Source organism: Emydura macquarii, unplaced genomic scaffold (assembly GCF_026122565.2).
Source record: "Emydura macquarii macquarii isolate MOO-44397 ecotype Brisbane River unplaced genomic scaffold, CSIRO-AGI_Emac_v2 contig_3305, whole genome shotgun sequence".
Lineage (NCBI taxonomy): Eukaryota > Metazoa > Chordata > Testudines > Chelidae > Emydura > Emydura macquarii.
In genome coordinates this window covers 2,880,262-2,902,033 of record NW_027133442.1, presented here as the reverse complement: position 1 = coordinate 2,902,033, position 21,772 = coordinate 2,880,262, and the positions used below count along the sequence as shown (strand labels likewise).

The following is a 21,772-nucleotide window of genomic DNA, read 5'->3' as shown; positions in this document are numbered from 1 at the left end:
AAAGCAGGGATTGACAAGGATTTGGGAGTCACGGCAGTTAGCCAACTGACTCTGAGCTCCCAGTGCGAAGCTGGGACAGAAAGAGTTTAACGCGATTCTTGGATGTGTGTGTGGAAGAATGCTGAGCAGGTACCAGGAGGTGGTGTTACATTTGCATACAGCGCCAGGGAGACCATTACTAGATACTGTGTCTAGTTCTGGTGTCTTCACTTTTAAAACGTTGTTGAGAAATTGGAAGCGGTTCACATGGTTTGAGGGCTGGAAAACCTGCCTTGTGGTGTGAGACTGAAGGAGCTCCATCGAGTTAGCTCATTGAAGCCAAGGTTAAGAGGCGACAGATCACAGGCTCTGAGTACCTAGTGGGAGAGATACTGGCTCGTTAATGCAGCAGACGGGCAGAATGAGATCCAGTGACTGGAAGCTGAAGTCAGCAAAGTTTAAACTCGAAATACGATGCAAATTTTTAACATTTTTATTTTTTCAGCTGTAGATAACCATGGAACAGCTTTCCAACGGATGCAGGAAAAGCATGGTCATTTAGAGGCTTTAAATAGGGATTGGATTGGGGTGCCAGAAGGATGATAAAGTAGGGAGAAGGAACCAGAACGGGCCATAACTGGGTGGTGTTGCACTCTGTCCACCAGCTCCCAAAGCCACCCACTCAGAGTTGGCCCAGCCACCCCTCCATCATGCCTGCAGGGGAAGGGCCTCAGCTGTTACGCCACCCAGACCTGGTCAGGGGCCATGGAGGGGAAGCCTGAGTTCAGAGTCTCAAAAAGAAGTGGGCATGGCCCCCCTGTTTAAAAAGTTGTGGGGTGTGGAATGGCCCTTTGCCCTCCCCATCCAATTGCTAGCACCTGTGGGTTGGGTGGCTCCCTAAAAGACAAGCCATAGCTCCACTACAAGCTACTGGGCAAGCTGCAGGAGTCACTGGGTGCGGGTCTCTGGCCTGTGCTGTGCACGAGGTCAGACGGAGTGGTCAGAATGGCCCCTTCTGGTTCTAACAACGGAGGCTCTGAATAGACAGGTGCTAACGGGGGGCTCTTGCTGTTACAGGGACAGGGGATGCAGGTTTGGTGTGTGTTTGTCAGATTATTTATTCACATACTCAAGAAAGCTCATTGCGCAGGACTGTGGGGTCCCCAGTTGTAGGGAGAGAGGATTGCAGAGATACGGCGACCTGTTTTGTTTCCTATTTATAGGATTACAAAAAATATAATCTCTCCTTTCCCCCAAGCCCTTGAAAGTGCAGTTCCATAAAACCTTCTCAGATGAGTGTACTGTAATTACAGATGCAAACATTTCCATGAGCAATTGTCAAATATTAAACTTCAAACTCAGAAAAAGACGACTGGTAGCCAGGGGGCGTGGAAGGAGTTTGTTGTCCTCGTCGGATTTTCCCAGGTGCCTGATACCTCTCAGAATTAACTCCCAGCAAGAAACTCACTGGCTGATGCCCCTGCACCAGTGCAAGAAAACTCAGTCTGTGCAAAGTCAGACTCTCGTGCCTTCTGTCTGTGTGCATTAGCAATGTCTAGGAAGGGGGATGGAGTGGTTCTTGTTTCCTGTACAAGCAGCGTTCTTTTATGGTTGACCCCATTCTGCATAGCAGTGTTCTCTGTCAGTATTGACCACCCTTATTCAAAATAAGCCCCGCTAACTTTGTGAGATAGGATCCAATGCAGATCAAATTGTATGTATCTGCAAAACCCTCCTATACTATAACCTGCTTTCCATATGTGGGCTGGGCCCCCTCAGTTCCTTTTTTTCTATGCCCAACACCCGTAGGCTTCTGCTTTTAGCAGAGTCCTCCAGCCTTTCATCCCACAGCAAGAGCTGTTTTAACCCCTCTGTGAAAATGTTGCTATAAATGCTTGAGTGAAGCTAATTTAGGAGGCTCTGGGCAAAGGCATCCAATCTCCTTCTTCCGTTATCTGGTTCATGCCATCCTTGGTGAGTCATTCGCCAGTGTGTGAGCTGGTGCGTTCGTCTCCTTCAAAGACCATATGGGACACAAGGGAAAGCTCTGAGCCCTGTTGTGGGAAGCTATCTCCCACCCCTTGCGTGCTGCAATTAGACCAAGCCAGGCTCTGTTGGAGAGGTTAATCTTTGGTGACCTGCGTCAGACGCAGTTAAACAAAAGCCAGCAGCCGAAGATGGTTGTCAAGGAAAAGAATATCACCCCTTCTTCTGCAAATATGGCCTGCTTTGGTTGCTTCCCCCCACGTTTGTAGTCGTCTTCTGCCAAGGCTGCGTGGCATGTAGGCCAGGAGTGGTGCTGCTCCCCACGGCTTTCCTCCCTCACCCAAGTCCCTTTGAGCTCCTCTGCTGAGAGGGTGCAGGAGAGGCGCTTGCTGTGGTAGAGAGGTGTGAATGGCACCCCTCTCCCCCCCGATGAGCATCTCTCCCTCAGTCACCCATCCCCGCCCTAGGGGTAGGGGTAGAAAGGGGCAGGCCTCACCAGTTGTCCCACATGGTGCAGGGAAAGAGCAGATCCCTGGATGTGGTGAATTCCAGACTCGGCTACCGCCTTCCTGTCCGTATGCGGCGTGCATTGCCTTGTCCCTGACCAGCGGGATGAGCTAGGCATTTTCCTGCCAAGCCAACACTAGTCCAAAGATCCAGACCGATACCTGTGGCTATAGCTATGGATATAGGCATAGATGGGAGGGGTTATTTGCTTTCTGGTTTGTCAACTTGGTGTCCAGGGTGGGTGTGAGTAATTCAGGGTAAAAAATTCAGTCTGAAATGCACATGCAAACACGCAGCCTCCACTCTGGCTGCTGGGCGAGACGCCCCTTCCCCTCTGCAAATCGCTGGGATGGGAAGCTGCCTTTTCAAACCCTCTCCTTTATCGCTGGCCTGTCTCCCTGCTAGCCGGCTCAGTCTCCTCCCCATATGACATTCCCTCCTCAGTGCTCCCCTGGGTTCTTAGCCTCACCCCACAGATTCACCTGACCCAACATTTCCTGTTACAATATCCAACCGTGCACATTTCTTATCTGCTATGCCCACATCCCCTGGCCTCCCCTCAGTCCGCCCATCCCCCACTTCCCTCTGCCTCCCCTCACTCTGCCCCTGTCCCCCACTTTCCCTTGTATCCCCTCAGCCTGTTTCCTGCCCCCCCCACTTTCCCCTACACCCCTTCAGCCTGTCTCCTGTCCCCCACATGCCCTTACACTCCCTCAGAGACTGACTTCAGGGTGGGGGGTCTAGGAGACTGGCTTTATGGCTTTGAAAACTCGCTTCCTTCCCTCGCTGAAGTGGAGAAGCCCTGTTTAAGTGGCATTTTCAGCAGCTGGTACCTCACTGGGCAGGAATGCCCCTTCACACTGGTCCCGGGGAAAGGACAGCGCTCTGGAGCCTCTGGGCTGCTTTGCTCACACCACCCGCAGATTGCAGTCACCCTTCCACTGCAGGGCGAGGGGGTTTCTGCCCCTGAGATGATGCTAAGGCCTGTTAATAATCCTACTCATTTCAAAGGGCTCTCGGTTGTGACAGCTTCAAGATGGGAAACAAAATGAAAGCTCTTGGCAGTGTTATTTTGCTCTGTGCTTCAAACTAACCAAACTGTTTCATCCAGAGAGTTCCCTGGGGGCAGTTCTGGTCTCCTTTCCCCTGCACTGCCTTGTGCTGGTGTCCTTGAGGATTTGACCTATCAGTTGTCTTTTGGTACACACAGCAGCTGTCTGGCAAGAAATGGCGGTGGCTGTCACCTGCTCTGAGAGGTGGGGACCTTTGTTTCGGAGCTGAGGCTTTCTAGTCAGACTGGGGGCAAGTGACCCGCAGCACTTCAGCCTTTTCTCCATTGCACGGGTTTCCTATGGAGTAAAGATGCAGAAACTGGGGACTGCACTTTTCAGACAGTTTGTAGCAGAGCAAAGCCACTTAGAGATGGAGAACTGGAGAACTATTCCTATCCGATTGACAGGTAGGTCTCGGACCTCCAGAGAGAGAAATTGGAAGTCTTTAAATTGTCTGAGCTTTCTAAAGCCCATTTCAGAGTTTATTCGGTAATAATATAGTATTTTACCTTTCTGTAGCACCTCTCATCCCAAATGACCCCAAAGTGCTTTACAAAGTATATAGCTATATAATAGGAACCACTTCTCCTGCCATTTAAATGCCCGCATCTCTGGGGAGACCATGGCAGCTGTTTCACAGCAGACAATGCCACTAAAAAAGACTTTATGATTAGATTAGATCCTGACATAAGAAAGAATTGGATACTGCAGGGAGAATTTCAGGAGGCAGAGTGTAATTACCCGAGTTGGAACGAACTAGTCTGGGACACTGGGGCTAATAGTCGTACTGTTCCAAAAAGCATCCCGGGGTTTCGCTGGTCACGAGTGGTCAGGATTGCCGTTGCATGTCTGTGACAGAAAAGCATGACTGTGAATCCTGTGTAAAGAAATGAGTGAAAGAAGAAATCATTTATATTTTAGTTTCTCTGATGTTAAATAGTTGAATAATAAATAGGCTACCCATCAACTTCTCTGAAACTTGCACTGAAATCAAGGCCGTGTCCTTTTCACCTGCTTCATCGTTTTCTGAAGTGCTTCCTCTGCGTGTCATAAGCACATATTCACTTTGACATGTATGTTCTGTGTTTAAGAGCTCAGTGATGGCACAAGAGTGGTCTAGCAAGGATAGGCTTGGCTTTCTCTTGCTTACGTACATGGCCTGATGAGGTAAATCCAGCACGTGAAGTCATTCGGTCCACTGAAATTGGCATCTCTTCAGTGGGACAGATGGAGTCTCTCCACTACCCAACTGCATGAGCGGTACTGTGTTAATGCTGTATCATTAACCTGTCATGGTTTTTTTGCCGGTAATATGAGCTACAACCCTGTTTATGGTGGAGAGCTTTGACTACCCCAATCAGATTTTTACCTTGAGCGGAGGCAGTTTCTAAGTCCTGTGCACTGCATAGCTGGGAGCCCTCTCATCCTACTGAACTCAAGGTGGAAATCCCTTTGGTGGTCAATGAGTCTATGAAGATAATTGCTGGCCAATGTCTAGCATTGCTCAGGAGAAGAAGACAGACCGAGCTGCCTGCAAGCATATGTCTACACTGCAAGAAAAGCCCCCCGGTGGCAAGTCACAGAGCCCAGGTCAACCATCTTGGGCTCGTTCTGTGGGGCTGAAAATAGCTGTGTAGACGGTCCCGCTCAGGCCAGAGCCTGGGCTCACAGCCCTGGCAGGAATGTCTGGTCTTATTTTTAGCACTGTAGCATAAGTCCCATGAGCCCAAGTCAGCTGGGCTCTGGGACTCACTGCGGCAGGAGTTTTGTTTTGTTTTTTTTGCAGCGTAGACGTACCGTGAGAGGCTTGCTGATAAATGCAGGATTGTGTTTTCTGGTGCACAAGGTCGGAAGACCTGCAAATCCCAAAACACCTCTTTCTGTTTCTAGTAAACAAACAGCCCCAAATACGTCTCAACTTGAAAACACGGGGTGCCTTTCTTCCCAGTGTGGCTGCCCTCCATTTGCCCTCCCCCCATATAAGGAGAGGAGGGTACGACCGGGTTGCTGGAGAGGCTGGCCAATGTAAACCAAATATGCCCCTCTTTCTCACCCTTGCCCCCCTAGTGGTGGTGCGTTTTTTTTGCTGGAGCTTCCATTGCTGATGGTGTGGCTGTGCTGTACGTGTCTATGTGTCATGCATAGAGTATGAAGGCCAGGTTTATTACAGAGGCATAGCACAGGCTTTCTGCTCTGGCAATGCCAGTGGGCCTGTGTACATCAGTGCAAGCACTCCAAGGGCTATTGCAAGAAAGAACCTCAGTGAAACAGAGGGATGTTCCCTTGTAATGTCTGGTTTGAGTGGATTATCTGGCCCCACTTTTTGTATGCAGATTAGAGCAAATGGCCTGGAAGCCTAGTCCACCCCTGATTTGTTAGTACAGCGTCTCATCGCACATTTATGTTTCCATTCACCTGCAGCAATTTGCCAATGATATAGTGCTGTGATGAAGGGGGGGTGGGAGGGAGCTGTCACTCATGACCTGTTGGGGTTGAGCCCCCAAGAGTGTATTTTGTGTACTGAAAGAGTAAAGGCTGATTAGCGTGCAAGTTCCTTCCCTTGCTGCATTCTTGTACCATGTGCTCTTTGTCTGGGTCACTGTAACGTAGAGATCTGCATTTGCAGTTCCACACGACAGCACAAAGATTCATTTATAGGAAATGTTTCTAAATTTCACTTAATGTGTTGAAATTCCTTCTTTGTACCACAGAAACCGTTGTGGAAATGATCTTACAATGAATGTACATTTTTTAACAAGCTGCTAAGTCATATAAGGTGGGGGTGAAACTAATCTCCACATTACATTCTCCTGCATGTATCTGAACAGTCAGAGAAAAACATGCTCTGTGTTTGGAGGCTTTATTTTTTTCATATGCAGGGAGTTTCATGTTGGCTCCTGTCACTCCGTGAACCTGGCTTGTATTTTCCTTACAAGAACTCCTAGACTCTAGGACCTAGAGCTTCCTCCCCAACCTCATCATCAGCTTCATCGCAAGCACAGGCAGGTGATGTGCCCACATGAAACACACACGTTGCAAAAGCTGCTCTGTGCTCCCAGTCGAATAAAGAGGATGCTCATGGGATGCCTGTCCCTTCAGCTTGGTCCTTCCTGAGAAAACCAGGGCAGGCTCCTTGCCCAGCACTGCTCACTTACATGCACTGCTGCTGCCTGGGGGAAGGTATTGAACTTTCAGACTTTTTTCCTGCTTCCTCTTTCTTGCTGCTATTGTAATTGGGAACTAGAAGAAGTTCTGAGTTAAGTTTTCCTTCCCCTTTGCTCACCATGTCCTAGGTCTCTTGTAGAGAGTAAAACCAGTCATTCCACATTGGTGCGTCTCCTCAGACAGAGAGCTGGTGGCAGGTTCTCGCAGGGATGTTAATTGCTGGAGGAGCCGGGGCATCGGCTTCACAGGGCTAGCACTTCTCTCCAAGCTTCTGAGACAGGGGTGTGAGGTTAACATACAAAGATCAGTAGAAGGACTCTGCAGCTTCTGGCGGTAAGACTCCGGGAAAGGAGGTCATCTCCCTGAGACTGCTGCTGCTGAATCTTGGAATAACAGGCCTCTGGAAACTAGTGTCGCAGGATTGTATTCAGTGAGGGGCACCTGCTCCACGTTCCCTCCTGGGGCAGCTGGCTTGGCAGAAAAGCTGCTTCAGCAACTCAGATTCTAGCTTTCCCACTTGCTGTAGTAATGTGTGCCACGTCTCTCAGTCCCAAATGAGCTCAGTCTGCTGGCAGAGCATAATGTCACTTCCAGGATATGCTAAGGCCCCGAGAGGATCCAGTTGAAAGCTGTTACAGGGCAGACTGGACTAAAGCTCTCACTGTCTATTTGCTATCTGCATTCCTCAGGACTAAGGCCTTTTCCCGTTCCTAATGCAGTGCTCAGAGTCGCGTTGGGAACTTGCTTTTCTGTTTCTGGACCTTCTAGCGCCCATGAAAACACTCAGGGACCAGCATATCCTTCCTTTGCATTATCTTCCACAGCCAAAGGCTCATTGCTGTGCTTCTGTTGCTGCTAAGCCAGGTCAAGTCCAAATCATACATTCACGGTAAGACTGCTAGGGTGCAGGCATGTGTTTCTGTAGTTGTCGTTTCTGTTTAGAGGAGACAGAATTTGAAGTAATTATGGCATCCAGTTAGCCTTGAAGCAGTTGTGCAGGGTGTGGATGGGCTTCCTGGTTTGCTGTAGAAAGTTCAGCTTGGGGGTCTTCAGTTTGCACAAGGAGCTGCTTCTTGAGAAAGTCCCCTTTATGCAAACCTCCAGGCTAGTGTCTTCTTGGAAGCACTTTAGACAGACTCCCGTGGGTTTGACAGGAGATCTCGGCTGTCGTTGCACTCCAAGAAGTTCTGGAAGCCCATTTCAGTGCAGGGAACTGCCTGCTGTAGCTTAAAAGGTAACGAGGGATTGGTTTGGAAGGACCAAGTTGTCTGAAGGGGTCCAAAGCTTGTTTTCCCTGAGCCTTTTTATTCTTTCTGTGTCTAATCCCTTTAGAGCCTAAGGTAAACCCCTCAGCCTTTTTGTACTGCAATAACACTGTATGATATGCTTGCACTATTCTCCTGGGCAGACCAAGCATGCAAGAAACAATTTAAAGCTTTTTTTCAGAAGAAAAGCGCTGTATTATTGTGTATATAGAGCTACCAAGCGAGAATTTGGATTCTAACTCCTGTATAAAACGCATGCACTTGAATACCTGTCTGTAGAACATGCTGTAAATGCTGCCAAGTACTGTAAGATCCTACACTTGAAACCACAACAAATGAGCAACTTCATCTAAAAACAAAGCAGAAGCTGTGCAATGGATTCTGTGCCTTTTTTAAATCCATGTATGTTAATCCAGACAATCGGGAAAAGCTTGTATTACTACCAAAACCTTATTAAAGAATCAAAGGCAGAACCCTGGTGATGGTGTTTTCTTTCACCCCTTCTCCTTTAAATCTGTTGGGAGAGACTTCAGGAACAAGTGGAAGAGCTCAGTTGTTAGACAGACAGGGCTTATCCCTTTTCAAGAGCTTTTCTGTGAACCCCGGGTAAGCTGGGCTGGACTGTGTCACCCGGCTGAATTCACTCTGGCTTCCCAGTGATAAAACCTCTTTGGCTTCCAGGAATGCAGTGCTGGCAGCTGTGCGTGCTACTGGTGCTGCAGAGTTGTTAATGTTGTTAGTGCAGCTGTTCTTGGTGCTCCTGTGTCAGTTGCACTAGCAGAGAGTGCAGTGGCTTGATGCAGCAGACTTTGATGTTATTCATAAAGAAAGACCGTGGGCTCGGTTCGGTGGGGAAGGCGCTCGGCCTGGTTTATTGTTGACAAAGCACAGTATGGCATCCCAAGGAGCTATGGGTATACTAATATGTATGCCTGTGACAAGGTACCAGGTCAGTCACCATACCAGGGTGCTGCTCCCGAGATCAGTACAAAGATACCCCTCCTTCTGCGCTCCTTGTATATATTGAGACAAACATGTTACATATTACTTTGCATATGCTTTTTTGTTATTAGCCTGTACCTTGTGCCTGCTAGTTCAAACAAAACATCCTCATCCATTCTCCTGTCATTCCTCCTTTCCTGAGGGGTTGGTGGGTTCCCGTACCATCTCTCTTGGGAGTTCATTTACGTAGTTACGTGAGAACTCTGGGGGTTCTTGTTCCATCCTCACAGGTCAGGAATGTGCTTACTTGGCTAGCTAAGACCTAGTGTGCTATTATTCTGCTAAGACCAGGCCTACCCCGGTTCACCTGTCAACTGTGCCTAGGGCTCCAGCAAGGCCTCCACTGGCTTTAGGTTCATACTTAACTAGTGAGCGAGGGCTGTGAGCATCTCCCCAATCCAGGAACTCGCTGAGATGTCAGAGACAGCCAGTGTTTCATTCAGATTCATGATCAAGTCTCAGCAGGCCCGAAGGTGCTGTGGGATCAGGATTGTCAACTTTCAGCTGACAGTTTCAGGCGGTCTTGCCATGACGTGAAGGGTCTGGAGAAGACAAGTCAGAGAGATTCTGCTCCTGGTACTATGGGGAAGGTGCGCTTACCTACAAGCCCAGATACTGAGTTCTAGTCCCATTCTTCCCCTGCTGGCTGTGAATACCTTCTCTACTTCATAACCCATGTTACGAGCCGAGGTGTCACTGCTGCCTTGACGAGGTAACAATCGCTCACCAATACGATAAGTGAGAACTTGCACAAGGTCACTGCAGATGGAGCTAGGCATAGAGCCAAGATCTCTACTCCGACAGAGCATCCCACGGCTCTTGGTTTACTGCACACAGGGTAGCTTCCCCTTGTGTGTGACAGGGAAGGTGTCTCTCACAGATAATGTACATTTTGCCAGCGGTGCAGGAATGTGTGGCTAACCTTCAAAAAGCACGTGTGTCATGTTAGAAGTGTGATGCTTGGCAGATCTGCCGGCAGCATGTGCGTTATATCTCCCCCATATAGCCTGTCCACACACAGGATAAAAGCGTTCTTTCCCTCTGTCTAGCGGCTCTCCTCCATAGCTGAAGTGAGAGCTGCAGGCTGTATCACCGGGGGGTTGTGTTTGCCTCTGTTGTGTTTGCCTAGATTAAACAAGTTCCTAACTTGGCACGTTTCTCTGAAATACACTGTATACGAGACGTGGGTGCTCTGTTAGAGAACCAGGTTCTGTCCCAGCTCTGTATAAAGTGACCTCTTGTAAGCTCTGTTATCTGCGAAAGGGTAAATGCTAAATTATCCCTAAGGTAGAAGTAGGAGGCCTTGACTCATGTGAAGCGCCCAGAATCATGGCAGCCATCAGGGACAGAACTCATGGTCTCTGGGCTTGCAAAATCCATCTCTCTGATTTTGCCTCCCCCAGATTGCTTGAAGGCTGGTATTTTGGGAACCATTGTGAGGTTGCCTGCAGCTGCGGCCGTGCCCCTTGCGGTGAATTTGTTGTGTGCAGTGCGTGTCTGGGCGGTGGGGTTGAGGGTGTTGTATGCAGATCTACGGCTTTACCCGGTATTTCCTAGGTTTTTCTGGCTTTGAGTCCCTTAGCAGCCTTATCTATCCCTCACAAAGTGTTTCTTAAAGATTGAATTCCCCATGGTTTCCAACTGTTTTAAATCAAAGGGATTGAAAGGAGGGCACATCCTGCAGCCCCAGGGAGACTCGGCCAGGCCTCTGGCGGGGAGCATGTCCTCTGCGCTGGGGAATCCTCCCGCATAGAACCCCTTGGCATGGAGAGCTTTCTGGAGCTGATCAAAGGCAGAAGGAGGCATAACAAGGACAGCCATGCACCCGGGCAATTCTGTATTGCTGTAATGCCCAGAGGGGCTCTGGCCACGGGGGGTGCAAGTCAGGGCAGCCTTCAGGTTGCTCTCATCTACATCTGGGGCTGATCCAAACTCCTTTGGCCCCAGCAGCGAGGATGTGCAAAGCCTCCCCTCCCAGTCCCAGCGTTACCTGAGGCCCCCCAGCGTGCTGTGGAAAATCCAGTCCCTTTCAGTTCCATCACCTTTCTCTGCCGAGGAGACCTGGGCTCCCTGGCTCAGACTCCTCCCTGGGCTGCAGTATGTTTCATGGAGCAACGGGGAAGCTGTGCGTGGGCTCTGAGGAGTCTGCCTTTTGCCCAAACAGGTTCTGATAAAAGGCTGAACATCTCCCCAGGCTGCAAATCTGGAAGAAGGGAGTTTTGGAAACACTGGAACTTACCAGCTACTGTTGGACTCAAAAGTGTCTGAAAATTCAAACAAGTTCAGATATCTCATCTCACGTAGTTTTTTCTCAGACAATAGAACTAAAAAATTGCCATGGTCCCAGTGAAAGGGGTCTTTGGTGCAGTCTTAGGCCTGGTCTGCATGTCACAGTGAGGTTGACATAGCTATGCTGGCCAGGAGTGTGAAAAGCCCTGCATCTGACTGACACTGCTCTGTAACAAAAGACCCAGTGTAGACACAGCCATGTGGGTGGAAGAATGCTTCCCTTGACATGGCTACCTTTATTCGGGGAGGTGGTGTCCTACACCGATGGGGAAAAAAACTCTTTCCTTGGGTAGGCCGTGTCTATGCTACAGGTCTATGCCGGCATAGCTACACCAGTATAGTCATGGTAGTGTAGACATACTCTAGCCACTGAGCTGCCAGCAACACTTCCCGTATATAGCAGTTTGCATCCCTGGATCTCAAAGGGCTTTCTTTGCAAAGATGGGTAAGTGTCATTAGCCCTGCTTTCTAGCTGGGGAGAGTGAGGAGAAATGAACCCACAGCGAGTGAGAGAGAGGCAGTGGCAGGTTTAGAACTCAGGTCTTGGTCCTGTGTTCTGACAGGGTGTGCCTTCACTGCAGTTAACGCACGCTGTTACTCTGGCGTTGCCCCGAACTCCCCTCCTATCTATACCCAAACCCTCTGAGCTGAATGACATGGTGTGTTCAGCCCAGGCTGGCTGTGAGACTAGCGCTTGAGTGCTGCTTTCAGGCGGGCTGGAACCCACTTGCCTTGCAGTGGAGACCCTGGCTAAATCACTCCAGAGCCCATAGTCCTCCAGTGCCTTCCCCCCATTCCCTGTGTGCCCCAACAGACAGGCGAGTTCTCCAACAATTCGCTGGGAGAGAATTGCAGGGGAGCTCAGCTGTTGGCAGCATGGAGAGCCGTGGGCTTGTTTCCCCCAAGGTCCTGGCAACATGCCTGGGGGGAGCACAGCACTGGTGTGGGGCTTTGCTGGGTGAGTGCTATCCCCTGGACTGGGCTAACCTGGGTGCTCAGAACTGAGCACCCAAGTTAACTCTGCAGTGAAGACACGTCCGCAGACCATGATTCCTCTGGAATGGCTTTCTTTTCACAAGCCCAGGTAGCATAAGTAACGCCGGTAAGGCTGTGGGGGGTGTTAAAAGGACTCCTGACCACGCTGTCATTGCAACAAAATCTCTTTGGGCCAGGCTTGCTGGCAGCAGCTCCTGAACGGCGTTCTCTCTCTGTCGGACATTTGTACTTCTGGGAGCTCTCTGCGGCAGGCGCTCGAAAGGGCAAGCCGGGAAAGCGCACCCGGCTGCAGGGCACCCAGAACTGTGAGGGTCACCAAACAGCAGCGAGCAGGACCGCAGCAAATTTCATAACCCACTCGAGATGATCAGCGGCTGTAGGAGAAACAATCTCTCGAGGGTAATCGAAATGGGGGAGTCGGGGGGGAGGGGACTGAGCAGGCTGAGAGGAAGGTCCCAGCGAGGAGGGCAGGACGCTAACCACGCTGTGTGGTGCGACTGTACGCCACGTGTGCTGGCAGACCCACACGAAGCAGAGGTTAAACTGTCACCTGGCTCGGCAACGGCAAGGCTGAAACTTAGACGAGAGGGAAGGAATTGTTGTTTTTTGTACTACCGTAGCCCCTGGAGATCTAAATCTGAGTCAGTGCCCCATTGTGCTAGGTGCTGTGCGCTGTGCCCCAAGGAGCGCTTGTCTAACCCCAGAGACGGGTGCAGCCGGGAGCGGAAGGACACTGTAGCGAGGCCGTGTGCTGATATGGGCCAGTGGGGCGCACGGCTAGATGGGGCGGAGGCGTTCTTTAAGTACAAAGAGGGTGAGACAGGAGCTACTCGCTGAGAACGAGATAAGTACCGGAGGACCCTAGAACGGTGCTAGGATCAGGACGTGCTGCTGAGGAGAGGGGCGGCATGTGAACGGACAGCAGAGAGAGGCGAATGTTGCCTGGCAAAAGAATGAGCTAGCTCGTTAACGTCCAGCCTCATCCCTGGCCCCGCTCTGGTGGGGCAATGTGCTGAGGCCCCCCAGGGAGGGAGGGAGAGCACTGGGGCACTACAATAATCCCTCCGAGCTATACAGGAGCGGCGCAGGAGATGTGCACCCATCTTTCCTCGACCAGAGGGTCCATGGCCTTGACGCAGACCCTGGAGAGTGGAGGCAGAGGACTAAAGAGTTGTATGGGGGATCCTCCAGCCTGCGAAAGGGAAGCAGATGATCATCCACCACTACCACCCCGCATCCCCTGTTCAGAGGAAATGGAATGGGGCTGGAGCAGGAGGACTTTCAAAGAGGTGCTGCTGGGAATGGTGCTTTGTCTCTGTGGGGACCCCAATGCCCCGGGCAGACTGCCAGAGCTCGTGCACTGAGGGCTTAAGGCACAGCCCAGCAGTCACTGGGAAGAAAGACCACTGTTGGAGCAGGCCCACAGGGTTAGTGCTGTTTGCACAACAGGCCCTATGCTCGGAAAAGCCACCTTCAGCAGGCGAAGGGGACGCTGCCGTGGCCACAGAGCTGGCCTAGAGGCACATCGGCGTGGCGGTCCATGGGCAGAACGGCTGCCTGGTGCATCCCCTACGCAGTGCGGCCAGCCCATCAGCTGCGGCCTGTGGGCCTGATCTGACCAAGCGGCCAGGCGGAAGGCAAAGGGAGACCGATTCGAATGCAAAGGTGTGTGCTGGAGTCAAGCTACCAGCGGACCAGTCTGCTGAGCTGTGGCCTGGAAAATAAAGCGGCAGCAGCGAGACAGAGACTTCCGAGGGCACTGGCCAGGCTGCCCGGCACAGAAAAGAGGCCAGGCCAGAGCAGGGGAGGTAGATGAGAAAAAGGGAGGCGGCAAAAGCAAGAGAGAAATGAGGCCAAAGCTTTCACTGGGTGACACAAATGGCCGTGGTTGCGAGGCAAACACTCCGGATGCGCTGGAGAAGAAGCTCAGCAGGGCTGTGCTGGTGGTGTCGTCCCCACAGTCTGGAACCAATGCTGAGTCTGCTTCAGATGCCTCAGGTGCACCAGAGGGTGAAGGGTGTTGACGTTCAAGGCACAGGTCTTTATTCTGGGCAGAGCCGCTGCCCGTTTGCGCTTTCCCAGTGCAACGGGGCAAGGAATTTGAGATTGTGTGGTTCAAGTCAACAGCTCTATGGCCATTTGTCCCTGAAAAGAAGCCAGCAGAGATCCTTGACTCTAGCTTGCTGAATAAAACTGGCTGTCGCCGGCTCTTTTCAATTATTTAAATGGGGCTGTCGCTGAAAAATAAAAGCTGAAACAGCAACGTCATCAGGCAGCTCTTAACCTCCTGGGCGTGTTAACGCTAAGGCCTAATGAAGGCACCTGACATGTCAGCGTTCACTAATTGCTGGTCATTTTAGTGCTGGACTGGGGAAGGGAGAAGGGGGAGCCCATGGTGTGTGTGTGTGGGGGGGGGGGGGGGGGCGGGAATCAGAAGTTGCTGTCGGGTAGAAGGTGCAGAGGAGACACAGCCAGGGAAGGGGGAGAGAAACAGAGAGAGGAGGATGGGGGTGGAAGAACAAAGGGCCAGGACAGCGAGGACCTAATGGGCAGGATACTTCCCCACTGAGTGATGCTGCATGTGACAATAAGGTGCTGAGCAAATAATAAGTTTACTCTGGAGAGACCATCTTCTCTCTTTGATCACATTGGAACCAGGGGCAGGAGGTGAGAGGGTGTCTGCTGTGGAAAGACAGGGGGTGGTGGTGGTCCTGAATTTATACCAGCCTGTCATTCAGACTGGAAGACAGCCTTGTCTGCAGAATGAGTTTGCTGCCCTGGCTTACACTGACGAGCAGGAGTTTGGGTAACAAGGAAATAGCCTGGGAGGGTTGCTTTGTTTGGCAAAACCCTCTCACCTGAGCTTGGCACTTGCACCCCCTACTAGCGATGGGCGTGAAGACAGACACATGCCACGTTACCCTTCCCGCCATTGCTCGTGTTGTGACATTTACGCCCATGCTTTTCTGGATACTAAGTGTTTTCTTTTTTACGTGTATCTTCTTCCAGGTGTTTACCCTGCACCATTTTCAAATGAATAGTCTGTCCAAGGTGGTGCCTTCCAATTTGCCTTATCAAGACTTTAAAAGGGACGTGTCAGACTATAGGGAAAAGCCTCGGATACTCCAGCGGATAAAGAAGGTCGACTTCTCAAACATTGTTTTGACTGCTCCTTGCAAACCCCCTGAGCCCCGTCTGGAAATGAACGGGAGGTGTGAGGAGGAGGAGGAGGAAGAGGAGGAGGAGGAAGCTGGTTATTCAGGAGAAGAGATTGACATGCACAGTAGCTCCAGCAGCGACGTGAGTCAGAAGAGCACAGAGCGCAGTCAGGAAGGGGCGCCGTCCACTCTGCTGGCTGACGATCAGAAGGAGTCCAAGGGCCGAGCTTCTGTGGCAGAGGGTGATTTAGAACTGGAGGAAGGTTCCAAAACCCTGGTGCTCTTTTCCCCGGGTGACACGAAGAAGTCTCCGCTTACCACCGACTTGGCGCCTGATGTCGACCTGGGGACCCTGGCTGCTTTAACGCCTCAGGGTGAGAAGCCCCAGCCCATGGGCAGCCAGCTGGATGTATCGGAGCCGGGGACCCTGTCCTCCGTCCTGAAATCGGAACCAAAGCCTCCGGCGCCCATTTCCACGACTTCCTCCCCCTTTACTAAAGTCGAGCGCACGTTTGTTCACATTGCCGAGAAGACCCACCTGAACATCATGTCTTCTAGTGGCCAGCTGGTGAGGCACGAGGAGTACTTCCCTCCCGGCCAGTTTGAGGAGATCATCATTGAGGAGGAGATGGAGGAGAACCCTGTGTTGGTCGAGAACGGGAGTGTGAATTCCGGTCTAGAAGGGGGAGAGATGGAAAGCTACGCGCTCTCGGTCAACCACATTGAAACTTCCTTGGAGTTGGCGGGAGAGCCACCGGCACTTCCCAATGGCTTGGCCGAGTGCCCAGAGGAGAGGCGGGAGCTGAGAAGCAAAGCCGCGCTGGCGTTGGATTTGGAAGGAATTGGCCCGCTGGTTTCAGGAGAGCCTCGCTTAGAAAAGACAATCTGCGTGGCAGAGCGCCTTCTGCGAGCCGAGGTTCCCCGGGGCCCGTCGAAGCAGGGCCCCAGGAAGCCTCTGAGCGCCAGGTACAGAAGCCGTATTCCCATCTTGTTCTCCGAGGAGGACACGGGCTCGGACCAGTCGGCCTCACTCTCTGCCAGAGAGAGGCTTCACATGAGGGCCAAACAGCCCGACTTGGGTCGCCTCGTGATGGAGAGAAGGCAAAGTCGTCTCCTCAGACTGGCCTCTGGGCCTTCCTCCTCAGCCTCCTCCAGCGACGAGCAGAGACGCGCCTCGGAGACCCTCTCGGCCACTGGCTCGGAGGAGGACACCCATGACTCAGACGACTTGATCCCAAGGAGGATGGGGAAGGGGAAGGTGTCCCTCCCAGCGAGGGAAGGGAAAACTTTAAGCACGAAGAGCAGAATCCCTCGGCCCATTGTGCCTGTGAGGACGTCGCTGACAGCAGTGAAGTGTGGGGGCCCGGCAGCACCTGCCCCACCAGCGCTAGACAGCTCGCCACTTGATGCAGCTCTCGCTGCCAGGTACGTCACCAGCACGCCCCTCTCTCCTGGCCGTGCGGGTCCCCCCACCAACCCCTGTTCTCTCGGCCTGGCTGTGGGGTCATCTCCCCGCCAAATCTCCCGTTCTCTTCACCTGGCTGTGGGGTTCACCCACCAACCCCCTGTTCTCTGTCTGGCCGTGGGGTTCCCGTCCACACTTGTCTCCCTTCACATGTTCTGTGTCTGTTCGGGGCAAACCCAGCAGGCTGGGGCTGGCCCTGGAGCCTTGGGGGGTGGCCTGGCCTGCAAGGAGCTGCTCGGCATTAGTTCTGAGGCAGTGCGAGAGACACGCCAGCCTGCAGCTTGGTGCGTGCCCTGGGGTGCACATGCCGCTGGCCTCCCTGCGCGTTCACACAGGCTGGTTTGCCCCCGCTCAGCCAGCTCCAGAGGGAGGAGATGTGTGCTAGGCACACGCCTGTCAGGGCTGGGCTAGATAGTGCGTAGTCCTGCATTCGTGCAGGGGACTGGGCTAGGTGACCTCGCACGGGTCCCTTCCACCCCTACAATTCTCTCATTCTATGCCCATGAGAGCGCCCGGGGGCCAGGGGATTGCCTAGCAGCACTGCTACCCGCCTGGCAAGCAGCCCAGCGTCCGGGGCTTACTCTCGTCATCTCCCCTCCTCTCTCCCTGCAGGCTTCAGGCACAGCGGACAGCTGGGACTGCGACCAGAGACTCCCCCATGAAGCAGCTCCAGAGCCGGCTCCCTTCCTGCCCGAGCCCGGCTCCCGCTCCTTCCCCACGGAGCTGTGTTCCACCCAGGAGCCCCAGCGTGCCCCCCCGCAACCTCAGTGCTTCCCCCAAAAGCCAGTCGCTGTCCAGACAGGAGAGTCCTTCGCCCTCCCGGCAGCGTAGGCCAGGGTCTGCCCTGCAGCGAGTTCAACTGTCTCCCCGCCCTCAGCCCAGAGTCCTGGGGCTGCTGGGAGACCCCCCAGCCTCCCCAGGCCTGGCCAGGAAAGGACAAAGAGGGAAAACCCAGACTCAGAGCCCAGCAACCAAAGGAAGGCAAGTGTCTGTGGAAGGCAAGACTTCGGCTAGATAATGATCTTCTGCTGCCACCCCGTCAGGCTGGCTAACTCCTGCGTCTAGCGTCCGCTGAGCCGCGGCGGCACAGCCTCACAGGCCGGAACCACGAGCGGCTGGCGGATCGCCGTACTTCAACGCTTCCCTCCCTTCCCCCCGCCCCCCACACGCCATCTGCAAACAGCTGCCCCAGGGCTGAGCGCCTCTGACCCACGGCGCCTCCCGCCAGGGGGCCGGCCCCGCCGCAGCGCACGCTTGCTATTGCAAACCACCAAGCAGAGTCCCAGGCAGCCTGTTTCGTGCCTGAGCGCCCCCCCCTGCCCCCTCCCCCCCATCTTTCCCCTGCTCAGTTAGCAATACCCCAGTCTCCAGTACCGCGCGCTGACACTTCGCTTTGGAGAGCAGCAGTCGAAGTAGGTGGAGAGGTGATGGGTATGGTGCGGGGGCGGCTGGGAGGAGAGGGGTCCCCCGCAGTGTGTCACTCCAGCAGAGGCGCCCCCCACCTGCTGTACACGCATTGACCGTGGTTACAAGCAGGTCACTGCTCACGTGGCAAGGGAAGCAGTCCCCTGCGGTGCTGAGCCAGGCGGAGCAGAGCTGCGGGCCTCTCTCGGTGGGTGGGCACACTGCAGCGGGGACGGTGCTCTGGGGACAGGGCGGCGCTGCCAGCTGCTCCAGCAAGCCCTGCAGTGCAGGTAGCCGGGGGCCCGGTGACACATCCCTAGGCCAACACGGCTGTTGCGGCCGGTGGGAAGGGTGGATGTGTGTGCCCAAGCACAGCTTGCCGAGGCCTAGCGGGGCAGATTGCAGCCACCTCCATCTTGGCTAGCAAACTGTGCCACATGGAGACGACGGGTCCTGGCCTGCAGCGGTGCCGGTGCAGCCGAGTGGGGCCAATACAGCTTGTCCTGCAGGGGCAATTGGCCACAGCTGCACACAACAGCTGTGGGTGTCACCGACTGCCCCTGTGCCCACACGCCATGGGCTGTGCTGTAACACTGCAGGGGCCGGGGAGGGAGTGAAGGCTGCACGGTGGCTTTAGTGCTGTGGGGTGGGGGTGACAATTGGGTAGTCGAGCCAGGTGCTGCCACTTTCCAGCCAGAGCCGGGCTGGTGCCCCTGGGGTTTCCTGCACATTACGTCTACGCTAGCTGATTGGGGAAGGGAGGTTTATGGCTGCCTCCTCCGGAGCGCTCAACTCTTCTACACGCTCTGGGAGACAGCAAGCCATGTGCAGGCGGTGGCACGGTCAGATTGAGGCCCCGAGGTCCAGGAGTCATGTGATCACTGCAGGATGCCAGCTCTGACTTTAAAAACCTTTTAGTTTTGGTTGAGAAGCAACACGCGGAAAACTTGATCGATGCCGCAACGTCTGCCTGAGTCTGCAGAGAGCCTGCGACAAGTGCTCTGAGCGGGGCAAAATGCTCCACGTAACGGCAGGCTCCACGGCTCTGGGGGCTGAGCATGGCCCACTCCTGCAGATGCAGCCGGCTGCTGGTGTAAGTATTTGCAGATTGACACAAAGATTGGTGGGGAGGCAAACAATGAGAAGGCCAGGCTGTCATACAGAGCGAGCCAGAGCACATGATAAGGTGAGCTCATGGGGTTGGGGATTCATGTAGGAAAACAACTGACAAGCAGCGCCCTGTGTGCTGCGGTGGCTAATGCAATCCTTGGGGTCTGCGCAGGGGAATATCGAGTAGGCACAGGGGTGGTATTACCTCCCGCTACTGCATTATTTCAGGGTTGCCCACACTTGTGATTTTCGTGTGAATCTCACAATACTCGGCGTTTTCCTTGACGCCTCTGCTCCTGGAGGCGCGTGAATCCCAGCGGCCAGGGTTTTTTTTTTAAGCAGATGCTCTCTACTCCTCCTGGTTTCAGCGCAAAACTTAAAACTGTAACCCACATGCCACCCAGAGGTCAGGACCCAGCAGGCAAAGGCAAAGACCCACACTGAATATATTTTTTAAAATGTTATAAAAGGTAACCAATCCCTTAACGCGGGCGCAGCTCCTGCTTTTTTGGCTGCGTGGGTTTGTGGCACAGCATCAGTGAGACCTTAATATCAGTGTGTCCTTGGCTGGGGGCCACGCTGCTAGCATGACCCAAGGGGGATCAGAAAAGAGCCCCAGGCATGTTTAAATGACTAGGCGCTGTGTCTGGCCAGGGGGGCAATGCCGGGGAGAGGCTGCGGGCGAGGGGCAGCAGCCGCCGTGCAGTGTGGGTGGGCTAGACTGGCCCAGGACTTGGTACCAAATCCCCTGGCCAGGCACTCAAGCTGGGGCCCGAAGCGTTCTGTCCCGACGGGGGCTCATGGAGACGAGACAAGAGGCAGGTATCTGCGTCCCCGCAGGGCCGGGCAAAGCAGGTGGGGGTTGGAGCCAGATGCGCGTTGTTAGCAGGTCCCCAGAGCAGCCATTGTGTGACTGTGACGCCCCTAGCAGGTGGGGCTGACTAGCAGCCGTGGGTTGAGCCCCGTCACACCGACGCAGTGGCAGCTGGCGGGGGTGTTACCGCCTGCAGCCTTCTCACATGGTGTTCGACCCCTCATCATTTATCCCGTCTGGGCTGCACCCTGTCCCTGGGCTGCATGCAGGCCGGCCACACCTGCTCAATTTGCAGCCTTGTCTACACACAAATGTGCACTTAATCTGGTGCAGCCAAACGCCTGTGTGGCCACCCATGTTTTGGTTTAAGCAACTTACTCTGGTTTAGTTTAAATCTAGCCCTAGTCAACTTCAGCTAAAAGCTACATCCACACAGGGGCTGGCACTGGTTTAACTAAATGGGCATGCGTTTACTTTTACCCCAGTGCACTGTTCCTAGCTACACACGCCCCCCTACAGGTGGAAGCGCAACAGATAGCGAAGGCAGGTTTAAACCAGGAGCTGAATGGCTGCACCCCTTCCACTGACTGCAGGCTATGTCTGCTCTGCCCATGTAAGGTGTGCGATGGTGGGGAGACTTACAGCCACTGCAGTAATCACTGCGGCGGTGCATGACCACACTGCCCTCCAGCTGTGGGCGCTGCACAGCCTCACCACGTCCACTGATGCAATGGGGCAGTGCGGGGGGGTGGGGCTCGCTGCACCACATTCAGCGTCCTCCAGGGCACCCCACTGTCCCCCTGGGCTTCCAGCTCTCTGCTCCCCTCCCCTCAGGCTCTCTCCTCCCTGCTCCCCCTGGGCGCTCAGCTCTGGTCCCTGCCAGGAGCACGGCTGCCCCCCCCCCCCCAGCTTTCTCCTCTGCGCCCCAGCAGAGCTGGGCACCTCGGTGTGGCCTGGCTCTCCTCGGGGAGGGGGGCAGCCTGGGCTGTGGGCAGCTGGAGCCATGAAATTGACAAGATGGCAGCCAACAGCCGAGGTAAGTGACCCGCTGTGGCCACTGCGGCGCCCCACCTCCCCCGACATGAGCCCCGCACGGCGTGTGGCAGCGGCGTGATGATGTCGGCGCAGCAGGGCGCTCACAGCGGCGGGACACGGCTGCAGCGTGGACACTGACATACTCAGGCCGCCGTACGGCAGCTTCCATCGCCGACGCTGGCGGGTAGACCAGGCCTCCGGCTGGCAGAGCAGAACAGGCCTAAGGCGGACGGTTGGCCACGCAGCTTCCTCGCTAGGCTGGACGTGGCCAGCCGACTCACCAGCCCACCTGCGATACAGACACAGCGGGGCCCTCTCTGCCAGCCCACGCCGCCTTTGGCTTTGTTGGGGACTACCCTCGATGACACCCAGCAGCGGTGATGGAAGGAGCACAGGGACAGCTTGTGCTGGAGGAGCCCAGCCTGCAGGGACGTGGGGTGCCCCGATCCACAGACGCTTGACCTGCAGCGGGCGAGCTTTGTGAGTAGGTGGAGGCTGTGTTTTATACACAATGCTTCCAACACGCCACCCGTGCACAGCGGCTG

At 54.0% G+C, this 21,772-nt stretch overlaps 1 protein-coding gene across 1 annotated transcript in view; it reads left to right on the top strand.

Moving 5' to 3' along the window:
* TTBK1 (tau tubulin kinase 1) overlaps positions 1 to 18,145 on the top strand; it is a 158,655-nt gene extending 140,510 nt beyond the window's left edge. Inside the window, exons 14-15 of the mRNA XM_067532893.1 lie at positions 15,251 to 16,824; positions 17,477 to 18,145. Coding sequence (XP_067388994.1) covers positions 15,251 to 16,824; positions 17,477 to 17,882 — 1,980 coding nt within the window. The 3' untranslated portion in view covers positions 17,883 to 18,145. The remainder of the gene's footprint in view (positions 1 to 15,250; positions 16,825 to 17,476) is intronic.
* Positions 18,146 to 21,772: the final 3,627 nt, after the last annotated feature.